This window comes from Sciurus vulgaris, assembly GCF_902686455.1.
Source record: "Sciurus vulgaris genome assembly, chromosome: 7".
In the NCBI taxonomy this organism is placed as follows: Eukaryota; Metazoa; Chordata; class Mammalia; order Rodentia; family Sciuridae; genus Sciurus; species Sciurus vulgaris.
The window spans coordinates 44,371,614-44,387,106 of NC_136467.1; the positions used below are offsets into that span (position 1 = coordinate 44,371,614).

The 15,493-nt window shown below is 35.5% G+C and overlaps 1 protein-coding gene across 1 annotated transcript in view; it reads left to right on the top strand.

The window, feature by feature from the left end:
• Nucleotides 1-7,571, top strand: part of TBC1D32 (TBC1 domain family member 32) — a 217,983-nt gene extending 210,412 nt beyond the window's left edge. Inside the window, 1 exon segment of the mRNA XM_079146273.1 lies at nt 7,281-7,571. Coding sequence (XP_079002399.1) covers nt 7,281-7,400 — 120 coding nt within the window. The 3' untranslated portion in view covers nt 7,401-7,571.
• Nucleotides 7,572-15,493: the final 7,922 nt, after the last annotated feature.

Below are 15,493 nucleotides of genomic sequence, written 5' to 3' on the forward strand. Positions count from 1 at the left end.
ACATTAGTAAATTCTACCAATGCTTACCACATCTTCTCACCAGAAGCAGGGCATCTTCACATATCATCATCTTAAGTCTTATTAATGTTGGTTACTATTGCAATTTCATCTTTCTCTTGACTCCTGCAGGTAAAATTGTAACAGAGATTGCAATTTAAATCTGTCTCAGACTCCTTTATGCTACTGATTTAAAACTAACACTTTAAATGTGGGGAGAAGGGGGGTTATCTTTATTATCTTTTTTCTATTTAAATTACTAAAATTTGAATTGAGTCTGTTCAAGAATGTGTTGGCAAGGATTTAATTTTAGCTTGTGTCCTAGAATTAACCTTACTTTTTAATTCTGTTGTTCGCATTCATCTGAGAGATTAGGAAGAGTGCTTTTTTCAGTGGGTAAGGTCACTATATTTTTTGCTTAATTTTCAGTAGGTAGGTCTTAGAGGCCACTGTTTATTTTTGGTAGGCAGTCATCTTTCTTGTGAGATAAATTCCAGAATGGTTTATTTGAATATATATATATATATTCAAATAATATATATATATATATATACTCCTGTAGTCCACTAAGCCCTGTAATACCTCTTATTTACAATATATATGAATTTTCACCATTTTTCACTTTTTCACATATTAACCAATAATAAAATATTGATTAAAGAAGTAATTTTATTCTTCCTTCACTTGGAGCATTCCTCAAGTAAGAGATAGTCATGTTATTATTTCATCAAATTATTCCATGATTCTATATATTTAATAGTGATTTTTTTCTAAGAAGAGAGAAGATGAAATAGAACACGGAACTTTAACTTTTTATTGTATATATTTTGTGACCTTTTTAGTTTTGTATTTTGCAGGATGAGCCCATACTCAAGATAATTTTTTTAAAAAGTTGAATATATAAAAATAGAACATTTGACATATAAATTTATGCGTTCAAATAAACCCAATCAAATGAGTTTTTAATATATTAAAATCACAAATGTATAATGCTTTCAGGTATTGGTTGTCCTGGGCAACTGTAGACAACTAGATGGTTCCAGGAGATTAAAAATACTCAATTCTTCTCCTGATTTAGGTTTCACATTGACAGAAAGTGTCATGATAAAAGCATTGGTATAGAGAAAATATCAGCCAATTTCTATTCATTGGTTAAGCTCAAGATTTTCAGTGAGGGTAACTGAGAGTTCTGACTCCTTGCCTATATTTTTAAGAGCCCAGTGAAGAGTTCTTTCTGATTCTAAAACAGTATATTAAAAAGACAAGCTGGAATTGCTTAGATGAAAGGGTGGTGAACATGAATAGGCAGCCCAGGTTTCCTGGAGGGAAGAAACCTATATTTTTTCCTCTTCTGATTAAACCATTAAAATATGAGATTAGATGAGTTCTGTGGGCATAAGTTGATATCAGCAAATTATTGTTGGTTTTTTTATAACATCTTTATAGATTCAACAAAAATATGAGTTGGGTGATACAGAAGAGTTAAGTGCATTTCCTCACACTGTGGTGATATAAACTATAATTGAGTTTGAAGGCAATCTCCTGGATCTGGGGTCTCAAAGTTTTCATTTTTTCTTTTTCCTGTTTTCTTTTTGTGGAGTGTGATTACTGGGAATTCCAAACTTTTTTGTGACAGATAATATTTCATAAAGTCTATTGGCATTGTAATTCTAGGGAAGAAAAACATACAATAAAATAAATGCTCTGCAATATCTCAGCTAGCTAGAAAGTCTAGATTTTCTTTTCTTCCTCTTTCTATAATTAATTAATTTTACTCTTTAGTGGACTCATCTATAATAGACACACAATATAGATGCAGATTTGGTGGAAGTTTTACTTAATAGCAGTTCATGTGGAGAAGTCTGTGTTTTAGCAGCCTGGCTTTGTTGCATTCCTCTCTAACATGCTAATAGGCTGGCAGTAATTTTGGTTGTAGTTTGTAAATTCCACCTGGGGACAAACTTCACTGAAATGCCAGGCTAGGAAGATTGCCTTCCAGTGAAATTCAGGCTGTCAAGACTCAAAATACTTAATTAAAATGCTTCAACTAAATCCTGCATATTATGGCAAAATCAATTTATAATTATGAAAAATCAGATTAATTTCAACCCAATCAGTAATTTGTCAAGAGGGATGTTTTGTTGATGCTGTTGCAGCTGCTGTTACCAGAAGATGTTTACAGGGTGAAAAATAGAGATCAGACTGAGTAAAACTGAATACCAAGCTGTTAGAAGACAAAAGTATACATAGTATGGAAAATAATTCAATATCTGAGAGAAAAAATAAAACATGTTCAGTATACTGTATTTTAAAGATAGGATTTCTGCATTGCCCTTATGTCATTTGAATTGAGTGTACCCAAATTCAAATTCAGCTTCATCACTCACTGTGGAAGCTTGGGGTTATTTTTAAATCTCTTTATGCTTAAGTTTCCTCATCTGTATAGTAGGAAATGAAATAATACCTATCACATAAAATTATTGAGGAGTTAGATGAGATGATATCTGTAAAATAGTTCTAGAACTTGATCTGGAACATAGCAAGTACTTCAGAAAAACTTAGCCATACTGTTTCAACATCCCTGCCCTATCTTCCTTATTTTTGCTTCTTAGTTTATAAAAAGATGTGCTGAGAACAAAGTAAAAGTAACAGTATTTTCTGAGTTCATAGCCAGCCTTTGGTCTATTCTTTCTCCCAGTCTTTCCCTAGCCCCTGGGCTTCTTAGTATTTAATATCACAGTAACAGCTGGCATGGATATAGTCTGAAAATCTTGGTCAGAAACATTTTTAATGCTGTATTTGATCAGGACCTACTCCCTCATTAGTCCAGCCAGGATGAATCATCTCTCCAGTCATCACATATGTCAGTATCCTTTTGCTGGGCTTAAATTTTCAGGGAGTACATACATTATTCTAATAAGCATCACACATTCTCTCCAGAGCCACACACATTTTCTGAACTATCCTCATTGTAAGGATTAGTTTGGGTGCTTATTGATAGATTTAGACTGCTTGGACATTCTAAATCAGAATTTACATGGCCAAGGCATGAGTTCACAGATTGTAGTATAGAATCTCAAATAGTTTAAAATATTTAGAATACATAAAATGTTACTTTTGAATCTTGTTAATAATCCAGAATGCAAACACCAGGCATTCAAAAGTTTTAAGGCTCTTGAGTCCCAAATTTCTGATTTTACAAGAACACAGTATTAACATATTGAAAGAAATATTGCTTGCAGGTTAGTTATGTTTCTTCCACTTTGGCCAAGACAGTCCTTTTTTTTTATATGATATTCAGCCACAAATGGAAAAAAAGTCATATCTAGAAAGGGTAAAGAACTGAGCTATATTCATAAAACCCCCATTTCTCAACCTTTCTCTCAAGTGCTGCTTATATGAGATTTCACATTAATGCAAATTCTTAAATAATGTTTGGTAAGTGTATAAGTTCTGCACATTTTGTGCTAAGTCAACTCTATTCCATTTAACCCATTCAAAGTGACTTACCGTTTTTTCATCATTTTTGTATAAAGAGCAATTGTGCTAAAAAAGTCATCTTGAAAAAGTATTAATAATTAAAAATTTGGTAAAGATCATTGGAAAATACTTAAACTAGTCCTAAGTCATAAAATGAGGGCATTTCAAGTTGGCACACTTGATCTTTCTCTTCTTTGGATCTACCACTGTAAAAGGCCTTCTCTTCTATTTAAATTCCAAGCTGGCAGGGCTTACAGTTATTTAAAAACATTTCTTCTGGAAATTAGTATCTGTGGTAATTTTGGAAACTTCAATTGATACAAAGATCTTATGAAAGTATAGGTATAGTTTGTTGTCCATGATAGGCACATTACTGAGAATTTGCAAGAAGATAGTAATGTCTTAATATGTTAGATGAGTGCATCTCTGTTCTTGGTAAGGGATTGAGGAGCGATCACTTATGCTTCAATGCTCCACATACCATTCATGCTTGACAGTTGTTTGCACTGTCACCAGGAAAAGGTATCTCAGTTATTTCAAAGACTAGCAGTTGATTGAAGTATAACTTCTCACTTTTCTGGTCACCATTAGTACCTTGAGTGTTTATCATATGCCAGGACTTGACAGGTATTGTCTTTTCACTCTTCGTCTCATACAGCTATTTATTGTGCAACAACTATGTCCCACCCTCATTTGCAGTCACAAGATAGGATATCCCTACCCACAGATGCTACCCAGAGAGAAAGAGTAGTGAAAAATGTATAATATTTCAGATACATGTGATCATAAAGATATCAGACATGGTGATGAAATCAGACATGTTTTTTAAACAAAAAGTCCAGGGAAGGAAGGCCTCTCTTCATGGGGTAGAAAGGGACCTAAATGAAGCAAAGGCAAACACCATATAAAGGCGTAAGGGCAAAATCCTTCTTAAATGGGAAGGTAAGCAGATGCAGAAGTTCAGAGGAGAATGACCTGAGCCCTTAGGCTCTGGTAAAGGAGTTCTCTGTGATAGAAGAAGATGAATGAGAAGAGTAAGAAATGAGACAGAGACCAGATCATATAAGGCTTTGTAGTTTATAATAAGTTCAGATAGAAGAATATTTACTCAACAGAGCAACCATATGCTATTACTATTCTCATAAAACACATGAAAAATTGAGGGTTAGAGTGTCAGTAAATTTGCCCAGGTTCTTGTTCTTGCCTAGTAACTAACATCAGAAGGTTTAAACTCCATTTGTTTGTCTGAATCCAAATCGTGTTCCTTTTTCTATATAAAATTGTCTTTGATTAACTAGTGTTGTTGCCTTAAAAAATAATACTAAATTCAACTGGCCCTAATCAACTACTCTCAATAGTAGAAGAAAACAGATAGATACATATTTAAAATTTCTGAATTTCCATACACAAAGGAGAAAGGGAAGGTACATATATAACTGTGTTGGTTAGCTTTGCATCACTGTGTTCAAAATACTGCACAAGAACAACTTAGAGGAGAAAAAGTTTGTTTTGGTTCATGTTTCCAGAGAGGTTCATCCTGTGGTTGGCCAACTCCATTTCACTGGGCCCAAGGTGAGGCAGCACATCATGTCAGAAGAGCATGGAGGAAGAGCATTGTTCTATTTGTGACAGCAGGAAACAGAGAGAGGAAAAAGAAGGGGCCGCTGGGAAGATGAGCTCTTCCAGGGCATGCCCTCAGTGCCCCACCCCCTCCAGCTGTAACCCACCTGCCTACAATTACCAACCAGTCAGTCCATTCAAATTAAGGTGAACTGATGAGGTCACAGCTCTCATAATCCAGTTGTTTTCATCTCTGAACATTGCTGCATTGCCACAGGAGCTTTTGGGGAACCTCCTATCCAGGCCATAACAATACCATATCACATAATAATGAACACATTCAGTATTGCAGTTTAGTAAGGTAATTTTTAATGCTTTTGATAACTCCATATTTAAAACCCAGAATTAATAATTAAAAAAAAAATATTGAAAGCACATTGATTGAATAACAGCTAAAACGGTTAGGTACCAAAAAGAAAATTCAGTATGCTCAAGATGAACTTTATAACCCAAATTTAAACCACTCTAGTATAACCTGTTTAAGAAAAATCTTTCACATGAATTCTACACTGTTTGTATTGTGTTGTTACCTTATGTAATTAAAATGTCTGCCTATTTAAAGATTAGAGGCATTCATATTTTATATAGAGTCCAATGTACTTAGGCATTTAAATGAAATTATAAGGAATTTTAATGAGGAAATACTGTGTTATAACTAGAATGATAAGCCGGCATTCTAAATGGTCATAATTACAGGTAGTTATCCACTAAAAATGCCATTAGAGAACACTTAAAATAAGATAAAAAATATTCTATTTTGAAGATAGAAAGTGAAATTCAGATATTTTGAAACTTTATTCAGAGTTCAAATTGCCTACAAATTTTAAGTAGTAAACAATATAATTTAAAAGGATTCATCTTGATATGTATAAATTTTTCTCTGGTGAAATAAAACCTTAATAATTTTATGTGCCATTTTTATGAGTATCTCTTCAGGGTAGTTATCAGGATATTTTCCCTTAACTTTAAAATTAATGTCTAAACTAGAAGCACAAGATTTCAAAGAATGCATTCTAAGGAAGAAATATATTTAAGTCAAGTAATAACTGTGGCTTTCCTAGGTAGTTTTATGTTTAACTTAAAGTAGAATAATAGTTAAAAGATATTAAATATACGTTGCTTATTTTTTGCTCAGGAAAGTATTATTAGAGCTATTGTTCAAGTGCTATAATCTCTTATTGTTATTCATATTTAATGAACATAAGCATTTCTTTGAAAATTATGATTATGTACTGAAACAATTCTTTGGCATTGAATCTTTTTTCACTGGTTAGGATAATTCCTTTCTATCTTAGGAATACTTTCAGTGAAGAGATAATCAAAATCAAATCAAATATAATTTGAAGAAAATGAATAAATTCTTAACAGTTTCATGATTATAATAATAACTGTTTAAATGAACTCTTGAACAGTAATTTTGGTCTTACTTTAATCCTTTTTTCCCTCACAAAAAAATGAAGTATTTTTGGTAGGACAGAAATGTACAAAGACCTAGTATTTTGCCATTCATCATGAATATCTTCCTTTTGATTCAGTTACTTACACAAACAACTGGAGACATGTTGTATACCTGTTAACATTTTAGGACAGGGCCCCTATTGGTCTCTTGAATGCATAACCAAGAACCTTACATATAATAGTAAAGTGAGTGTATGAATAAAGAAGTGAAACAATGTCACAGTTACTTTAGAGTTCAGATACTTATTTTGGAAGGTATGAGCTCTTGCCTTCATGGTATAATGTTATATAAAAAAATATCATCTTTTTTCTTCACCTTTTATTAGACTCATAGGTCAGTAATTAATTATTTAGACTATCCCAACTAATCTTTTCCTCATTATGTAGATTTTTAAGCGATACATGGTAAAATAAATTCTCCCAAGTTATTTGCAAGTTGCACATTATTGCTCATAAGTAACTAATGACATCTGAGTTTTTGTTGTTGTTGTTAGCTGTAAAATTTTTGGTTTTGAGAGTAGACAGCCTTGTTTTGTGAGGACATTGTTCATTCCTACCATCTACATAGCCCACTAAATACAAAGATTATACATTTACTGGCAACATAAACTGCCCCCACCATCTATAGATGAAATTAAATGGTATATTAGCCATTTAAAAATTATTAATGTGGAACTGTGTATCTTTACCAAAGTGAATGAACTTTCCTTTATATTTCTTGGCAGGAAGAAGCACTACATGGGTTTCGAGTGAGTGATTATTTTGAATACATGGAAATTTTGGAGCAAAACTACAGACCAGTGCTGCAGAGAGATATGCGGAACATTAGAGTGCAGAGCACATAGATCATGAGATGCACTGTTTAATTTTATGTTTTATTCATTTTTAAAAGAAACAAGCAGACTTGACTATTTGCTATCTGTATCAATAGCAGCATATACTTTGTGAATATATATATTGTAAATCAACACTGGGAGGTTTTGAATATAATACTACATTAAAAATGGTATTAGCTCGATTTGTGACATGTAGTGAATTCACTTTTGTAAGTTCGTTGTTTTTTAAGGTTTTAGAATCAGATCTGGCTTACTCATAGTTCTTATTTATATTTAAGAGTTAGTCCCAACCTACATCTTCTCCTCTACCATATGAGTACCATGTTTTTTCTAATGAGTTTGGGAAGAAAAAAAAAAATTGTAGTTGTTAGACTAGCCAAAAAGAATACCTAGAGATAAGGGGGAAAAACAGTTGTTTTGTCCATTTACGTTTCTGTATATGAAGGAAAATAGGCAACACCACAAATGCTTATTTTGCCTGTGGAGAAAATAAGAAGTGGATGATGTTTGTCATGGCAGGTGGCAGGAAAACTTATTGTTCTCAGACATAATTGTTTTTCTAGGAGATGCTTTTGTTACTTATATCGATTTATAATTTTTCATTTGAAATATAGTCTTTACATGGTTCACTTAAAAACTAGATTGTTTATTTCATCCTGATAAGTATTCTGTTGTTATTTGTTATGTATTTCCTTAATGATAGATTTTATTTGTATTGAACTTAAAAACATTAAAGAGAATACATTTCTAAATTATTTTAAATGGCTACATAATGTTTTACTGAAATACAAGTCTCTGTGACAGCAAGTTTAATACAATATGGGAGGGTCTGTTTTCTTAACAGTCAAATTTACTATGTGAAAAATAATACACAAATACATTAAATTATTAATTTTAGCCACCAGTTTATTTCAAGGTTTTAAAAAATCATTCAGCTCTTTTGTACTCTTTTCATATGTCTAAATGTAAGTCAACTATTTAAATCATTTGAAAGTAACCCTGATTTTCTCATTTTCCATCAGAAGAGCATCCACACATTTCTTTTTCCTTTCAGCATGTGAAACAACTGGCCCTATACAGTTTTCAGTTTTGTGATTTTTAGGCTATTGCAATATCAGCCTCCAAAATCAAGTTTTATACCGTAAATGCCAACAATAGCTGTTCAGTTAATGGTGTTCCTAAAGGGCATTGTAAAGTTGAGAAAAGTAAATTGAGCAAGTTAATTTGACATATGGCTCACTTTGGCTCCAGCCTATGTGAGTTAAGTAAGAGAGTCCTTGAGACCCAAAACACCAAGTTTTGTCTACTTTCAAACTTAATTTTGAAGAGCTATTCCATGAAACCTATAATACATGTTTATGATTTCATTTCTACCCATTCTGCTCCTTTTGAACCTTAGAAGCTTAGTTTTATTTTATTTTATTTTTTTTTAAAAAAGCTCTAACACAATAATTGGAAATAGGAATGGAGAAGGAAAGTTAAATTGTAATTTAACTTTACATCATTGGTGATTTTGGTTAGAAATCGAGGTAAGACATAGGTCAGCACAACTCCATTTTGGAAAGAGTGACTTCAGCTAGCACCAGAGGCTTTCGTTTTTCATTTGATAGAAATATCTTATGAGCAATAACTTAGCATTCCTTTAGTGGAAAAAATGTGTGGTAGTTTGTAGTTACCTACCATTTTGAGTAATTTTTGTACTTAAGAATATCTTTTAGAACACGAGTATTCTGTCTTGTCTCTCAATATTTTTGACTTATAGTACAAATCCATAGGACAGACTTCATTTCTATTCGTGGAGGGGCAATACATACGTTTATAGGATTCAATTATAAATTACAGTTATGCAGTATAAACATTTGTGAAAAATCTAAGTACTCATGTAAAGCATGTAAATATTTGAATAACTGCTTTCACTATTATTATTATTTTTTTAATTTTAATTAAAAATCATAAATTTACATAGGGCAATGATGTTTGATTCATTCTGTTATTTTTTCCCTTCCCCCCTCCCCTCCCACCCCTCTTTTCCCTCTATACACTCCTTTCTTCCTCCATTCTTACCACCCTCCTTATCCCTAACCCTAAACCTAACCCTAACCCTAACACTAACCCCGCCTACCCCCCCCCCCCCCATGTGTCCTCATCCGCTTATCAGCGAAATCATTCGTCCTTTAGTTTTTTGAGATTGGCTTATCTCACTTAGCATGATATCCTCCAATTTCATCCATTTGCATGCAAATGCCATAATTTTGTCATTCCTCATGGCGGAGTAATATTCCATTGTATATATATATGCCACAGTTTCTTTATCCATTCATCAACTGAAGGGCATCTGGGTTGGTTCCACAATCTGGCTATAGTGAATTGAGCAGCTATGAACATTGATGTGGCTGTATCTCTGTAGTATGCTCATTTTAAGTTCTTTGGGTATAGGCCAAGGAGTGGGATAGCTGGGTCAAATGGTGGTTCCATTCCAAGCTTTCTGAGGAATCTCCATACTGCTTTCCAGAGTGGCTGCACTAATTTGCAACCCCACTAGCAATGTATGAGTGTACCTTTTTCCCCACATCCTCTCCAGCACCTATTGTTGCTTATGTTCTTGATAATCGCCATTCTAATTGGGGTGAGATGAAATCTTAGGGTAGTTTTGATTTGCATTTCTCTTATTACTAGAGATGTTGAACATTTTTTCATATATCTAACATTTTTTCATATATCTGTTGATTGCTTGTACATCTTCTTCTGTGAAGTGTCTGTTCATTTCCTTAGCCCAGTTGTTGATTGGATTATTTGTGTTCTTGGTGTAGAGTTTTTTGAGTTCTTTATAGATTCTGAATATTAGCGCTCTATCTGAAGTATGAGTGGCAAAGATATTCTCCCACTCTGTAGGCTCTCTCTTCACATTACTGATAGTTTCCTTTGCTGAGAGAAAGCTTTTTAGTTTGAATCTACCTCAGTTGTTGATTCTTGCTTTTATTTCTTGGGCTATGGGGGTCCTGTTAAGGAAGTCTGCTCCTAAGCCAACAAGTTGAAGGTTTGGACCTACTTTTTCTTCTATAAGATGCAGGGTCTCTGGTCTGCTTCCGAGGTCCTTGGTCCATTTTGAGTTGAGTTTTGTGCAGGGTGAGAGATAGGGGTTTAATTTCATTCTGTTGCATATTGTTTTCCAAGTTTTCCCAGCACATTTGTTGAAGAGGCTATCTTTTCTCCATTGCATATTTTTGGCCCCTTTGTCTAGTATGAGAAAATTGTATTTATTTGGGTTTGTGTCCGTGTCCTCTATTCTGTACCATTGATCTACCTGTCTATTTTGGTAACAATACCATGCCGTTTTTGTTACTATTGCTTTGTAATAGAGTTGAAAATCTGGTATTGCGATACCCCCTGCTTCGCTCTTTCTACTGAGGATTGCTTTAGCTATTCTGGGTTTCTTATTCTTCCAGATGAATTTCATAATTGCTTGCTCTATTTCTGTAAGGTACATCATTGGGATTTTAATTGGAATTGCATTGAATCTATATAGCACTTTTGGTAGTATGGCCATTTTGACAATACTAATTCTTCCTATCCAAGAACATGGAAGATCTTTCCATCTTCTAAGGTTTTCTATAATTTCTTTCTTTAGTGTTATGTAGTTCTCATTGTAGATGTCTTTCACCTCTTTTGTGAGATTGATTCCCAAGTACTTTATTTTTTTCGAGGCTATTGTGAATGGGGTAGTTTTCCTAATTTCTCTTTCTGAAGATTCATCACTTACGTATAGAAATGCATTGGATTTATGAGCATTGATCTTGTAACCTGCTACTTTACTGAATTCACTTACGAGTTCTAAGAGTTTTCTGGTGGAATTTCCAGGTTCCTCTAAATATATAATCATGTCATCAGTGAACAGGGATAGTTTGAGTTCCTCTTTTCCAATTCGTATCCCTTTAATTTCTTTGGTTTGTCTAATTGCTCTGGTTAGAGTCTCAAGAACAATGTTGAATAGAAGTGGTGAAAGAGGGCATCCCTGCCTTGTTCCAGTTTTTTAGGGGGAATGCTTTCAGTTTTTCACCATTTAGAATGATATTGGCCATGGGCTTAGCGTAGATGGCCTTCACAATGTTAAGGAATGATCCCACTACCTCAGTTTTTTCTAGTGTTTTGAGCATGAAGGGATGCTGTATTTTATCAAACGCTTTTTCTGCATCTATTGAAATAATCATGTGATTCTTAACTTTTAGTCTGTTGATATGGTGAATGACATTTATTGATTTCCGGATGTTGAACCAACCTTGCATCCCTGGGATAAAACCCACTTGATCATGGTGCACTATCTTTTTAATATATTTTTGTATGCAATTTGCTAAAATTTTGTTGAGCATTTTTGCGTCGATGTTCATTAAGGATATTGGTCTGAAATTTTCTTTCCTCGATGTGTCTCTGTCTGGTTTAGGTATCAGGGTGATACTGGCTTCATAGAATGAGTTTGGGAGGGTTCCCTCCTCTTCTATTTTATGGAATACTTTGAGAAGTATTGGAATGAGCTCTTCTTTAAAGGTTTTGTAGAACTCAGCTGAGAACCCATCTGGTCCCGGACTTTTCTTTGTTGGTAGGCTTTTGATGACCTCTTCTATTTCATTGCTTGAAATTGATTCATTTAAGTTGTGTATATCCTCCTACTTCAGTTTAGGTAATTCATATGTCTTTAGAAACTTGTTGATGTCTTCGAGGTTTTCTATTTTGTTGGAGTATAGATTTTCAAAATAGCTTCTAATTATGTTTTGTATTTCACTCGTGTCTGTTGTGATATTTCCAGTTCATTCCGAATTTTAGTAATTTGAGTTTTCTCCCTCTTTCTATTTGTTAGTGTGGCTAAGGGTTTATCAATTTTGTTTATTTTTTCAAAGAACCAACTATTTATTTTGTTAATTTTCCGATTGTTTCTTTTGTTTCAATTTCGTTGATTTCAGCTCTGATTTTAACTATTTCCTGTCTTCTACTACTGTTGGTGTTGGTCTGCTCTTCTTTTTCTAGGGCTTTGAGCTGTAATGTTAAGTCGTTTATTTGTTGATTTCTACTTCTTTTGTTGAATGTGCCACATGAAATCAGTCTTCCTCTAAGTACTGCTTTCATAGTGTCCCAGAGATTTTGATATGATGTGTCTTTGTTCTCATTCACGTCTAAGAATTTTTTAATTTCCCTCCTGATGTCTTCTGTTATCCATTCATTGTATAATAGTGTATTATTTAAGCTCCAAGTATTGGAGAAGTTTCTGTTTTTATTCTGTCATTTATTTCTAATTTCCATCCATTATGATCTGATAGAGTACAAGGTAGTATCTCTATCTTCTTGTATTTGCTAACAGTAGCTTTGTGGCATAAGACATGGTCTATTTTAGAGAAGGATCCATGTGCTGCTGAGAAGAAAGTGTATTCGTTCTTTGTTGAATGGTATATTCTATATAAGTCGGTTAAGTCTAAATTGTTGATTGTGTTATTGAGATCTATGGTTTCTTTGTTCAATTTTTGTCTGGAAGATCTGTCCAGTGGTGAGAGAGGCGTGTTAAAATCACCTAGTATTATTGTGTTTTGGTCTATTTGATTTCTGCAATGGAGAAGGATTTGTATGACGTACATGGATGAGCCAATGTTCGGGCATAGATATTTATGATTGTTATGTCTTGCTGATTTATGCTTCCCTTAAGCAGTATGAAATGTCCTCCTTTATCCCTTCTGACTAGTTTTGGCTTGAAGTCCACATTATCTGAAATGAGGATGGATTCTCCAGCTTTTTTGCTGTGTCCGTGTGCATGGTATGTTTTTTCCCATCCTTTCACCTTTAGTCTATGGGTATCTCTTTCTCTGAGATGGGTCTCTTGCAGGCAGCATATTGTTGGATTTTTCTTTTTAATCCAATCTGCCAGTCTATGTCTTTTGATTGATGAGTTCAGGCCATTAACATTCACGGTTATTATTGTGATATGATTTGTATTCCTAGTGATTGGACTCATTTTTGTTCTTTGACATGATTTGGTTTCTCCTTTATTTGGCTATTCCTTTAGGCTAGTTCCTCCAGTTGCTGATTTGCATCATTGTTTTTCATCTCTTCCTCATGGAATATTTTGCTGAGAATGTTCTGTAATGCTGGCTTTCTTTTTGTAAATTCCTTTAGCTTTTGTTTATCATGGAAGGATCTTATCTCATCATCAAATCTGAAAGTAAGTTTTCCTGGGTATAAAATTCTTGGTTGGCATCCATTTTCTTTCAGGACTTGGTAAATGTTGTTCCAGGCCCTTCTAGCTTTTAGGGTCTGGATTGAAAAATCTGCTGATATTCTTGTTGGTTTCCCCCTGAATGTAATTTCTTTTCTCTCGCGGCCTTTAAAATTCTTTTTTTGAATGTTAGGTATTTTCATAATAATGTGCCTTGGTGTAGGTCTGTTTTCATTTTGCATATTTGGAGTCGTATAAGCCTCTTGTACTTGGTTTTCCATTTCATTCTTCAGATTTGGAAAATTTTCTAATATTATTTCATTCAATAGATTGTTCATTCCTTTGGTTTGTTTCTCTAAGCCTTCCTCAATCCCAATAATTCTTAAATTTGGCCTCTTCATGATATCCCAGAATTCTTGTAGATTCTGTTCATGATTTCTTACCATCTTTTCTGTTTGGTCAACCTTGTTTTCAAGATTAAATATTTTGTCTTCAATATCTGAGGTTCTGTCTTCCAGGTGATCTATCCTATTGGTTATGCTTTCTATGGAGTTTTTAACTTGGTTTATTGTTTCCTTCATTTCAAGGATTTCTGTTTGGTTTTTTTTCAGTATCTCTTTTTTTGAAATACTCTTTTGCTTCCCTTATTTGCTCTTTTAACTGTTGATTGGTGTGTTCATTTAATGCCTGCATTTGTTCTTTCATCTCCTCGTTTACTTCCCTTATTGTTTTAATTACGTACATTCTGAACTCCCTTTTGGACGTTTCTTCATTGGGTTTTATTGATATAGTATCTAGGTTTGTTTGGGACATTTTCTTCCCTTGTTTTCTCATATTGGTCAGATGTCAGTGGGGCTCTGTGATATTGTAGATTTCTTCTATTGGCTTATAGTGTCCCTGTACATTTCCAGTGTATCACCTACCAGCCTTCAGTAGCCAGAAGTCTTGGATTAACTTGATAATGCAGTGCTTCCGAAGAACGCTGCCCCTAGCCCTCTACTGGTTCCAGGGAGAGAGACCTGGAGAGGTCTCTTGCTGCCCAGCCCTGGTCCCAGAGGCTTGTTGCAGGTCGGAGGTCTCCACTTGCTTGGGGACTTGTGGCTGGCTCTGTGTAGACAGGCTGTCACTGGGCGGTTTGCCCCGAGAAGCTAGCCTAGAGAGGTGCTTCCCGCCGGAGGGGGCTGGGCTGCTTGGGGAAGTCCCTGGCGCCCTGTGCTGGTCACTGAATCAACCTGTGGTGGGCCGGAGCTGGCAGCGGGCGGGCGGGAGCTGGCTGCACTGCTTCTGTGCAGAAAGGCTCTCACTGGGGGGCCTGCTCCGCAAGGCTGGAGAATCTGTCCCTGTGGGAGGAGCCCACTGCCAGACCGCACAGACCTGCCTGGGGGAGACTATCTGCCCTGTCCTACTTTAATAAGCCACTCGAATTGGGGCCTGCCGCCCAGCTGAGCTTCGCTGGGTGGAGAGACTCACCCCATGGTTCTGTTTTAGTCTGAGTCTCTCAATGCCTCCCCTTCTTGAATCCTGGGTTCTGGAGCGACTGGAGATGCAGTCACCCTCTAATCTGCCATCTTGGATCGTCCTGTGGAAAAAGCCTGCAGCTGGAGGGGGACAAGGCTGCCTGGAGAGGTCTCTGGCTGCCCAGCCCTGGTCCCAGAAGCTGCTTGCGTGTCGGAGGTCTCCGCTGGCTTGGGGACTTGTGGCTGGCTCTGTGTGGAGAGGCTCTCACTGGGCGGTCTGCCCCGGGAAGCTAGCCTAGAGAGGCGCTTCCTGCCAGAGGTGGCTGGGCTGCTTGGGGAAGTCTCTGGCGCCCTGTGCTGGTCACTGAAGCAACCTGCGGGCGGGCTGGAGCTGGCAGCGGGGCGGCCCGAGCTGGCTGCGTTGTTTCTGTGCAGAAAGGCTCTCACTG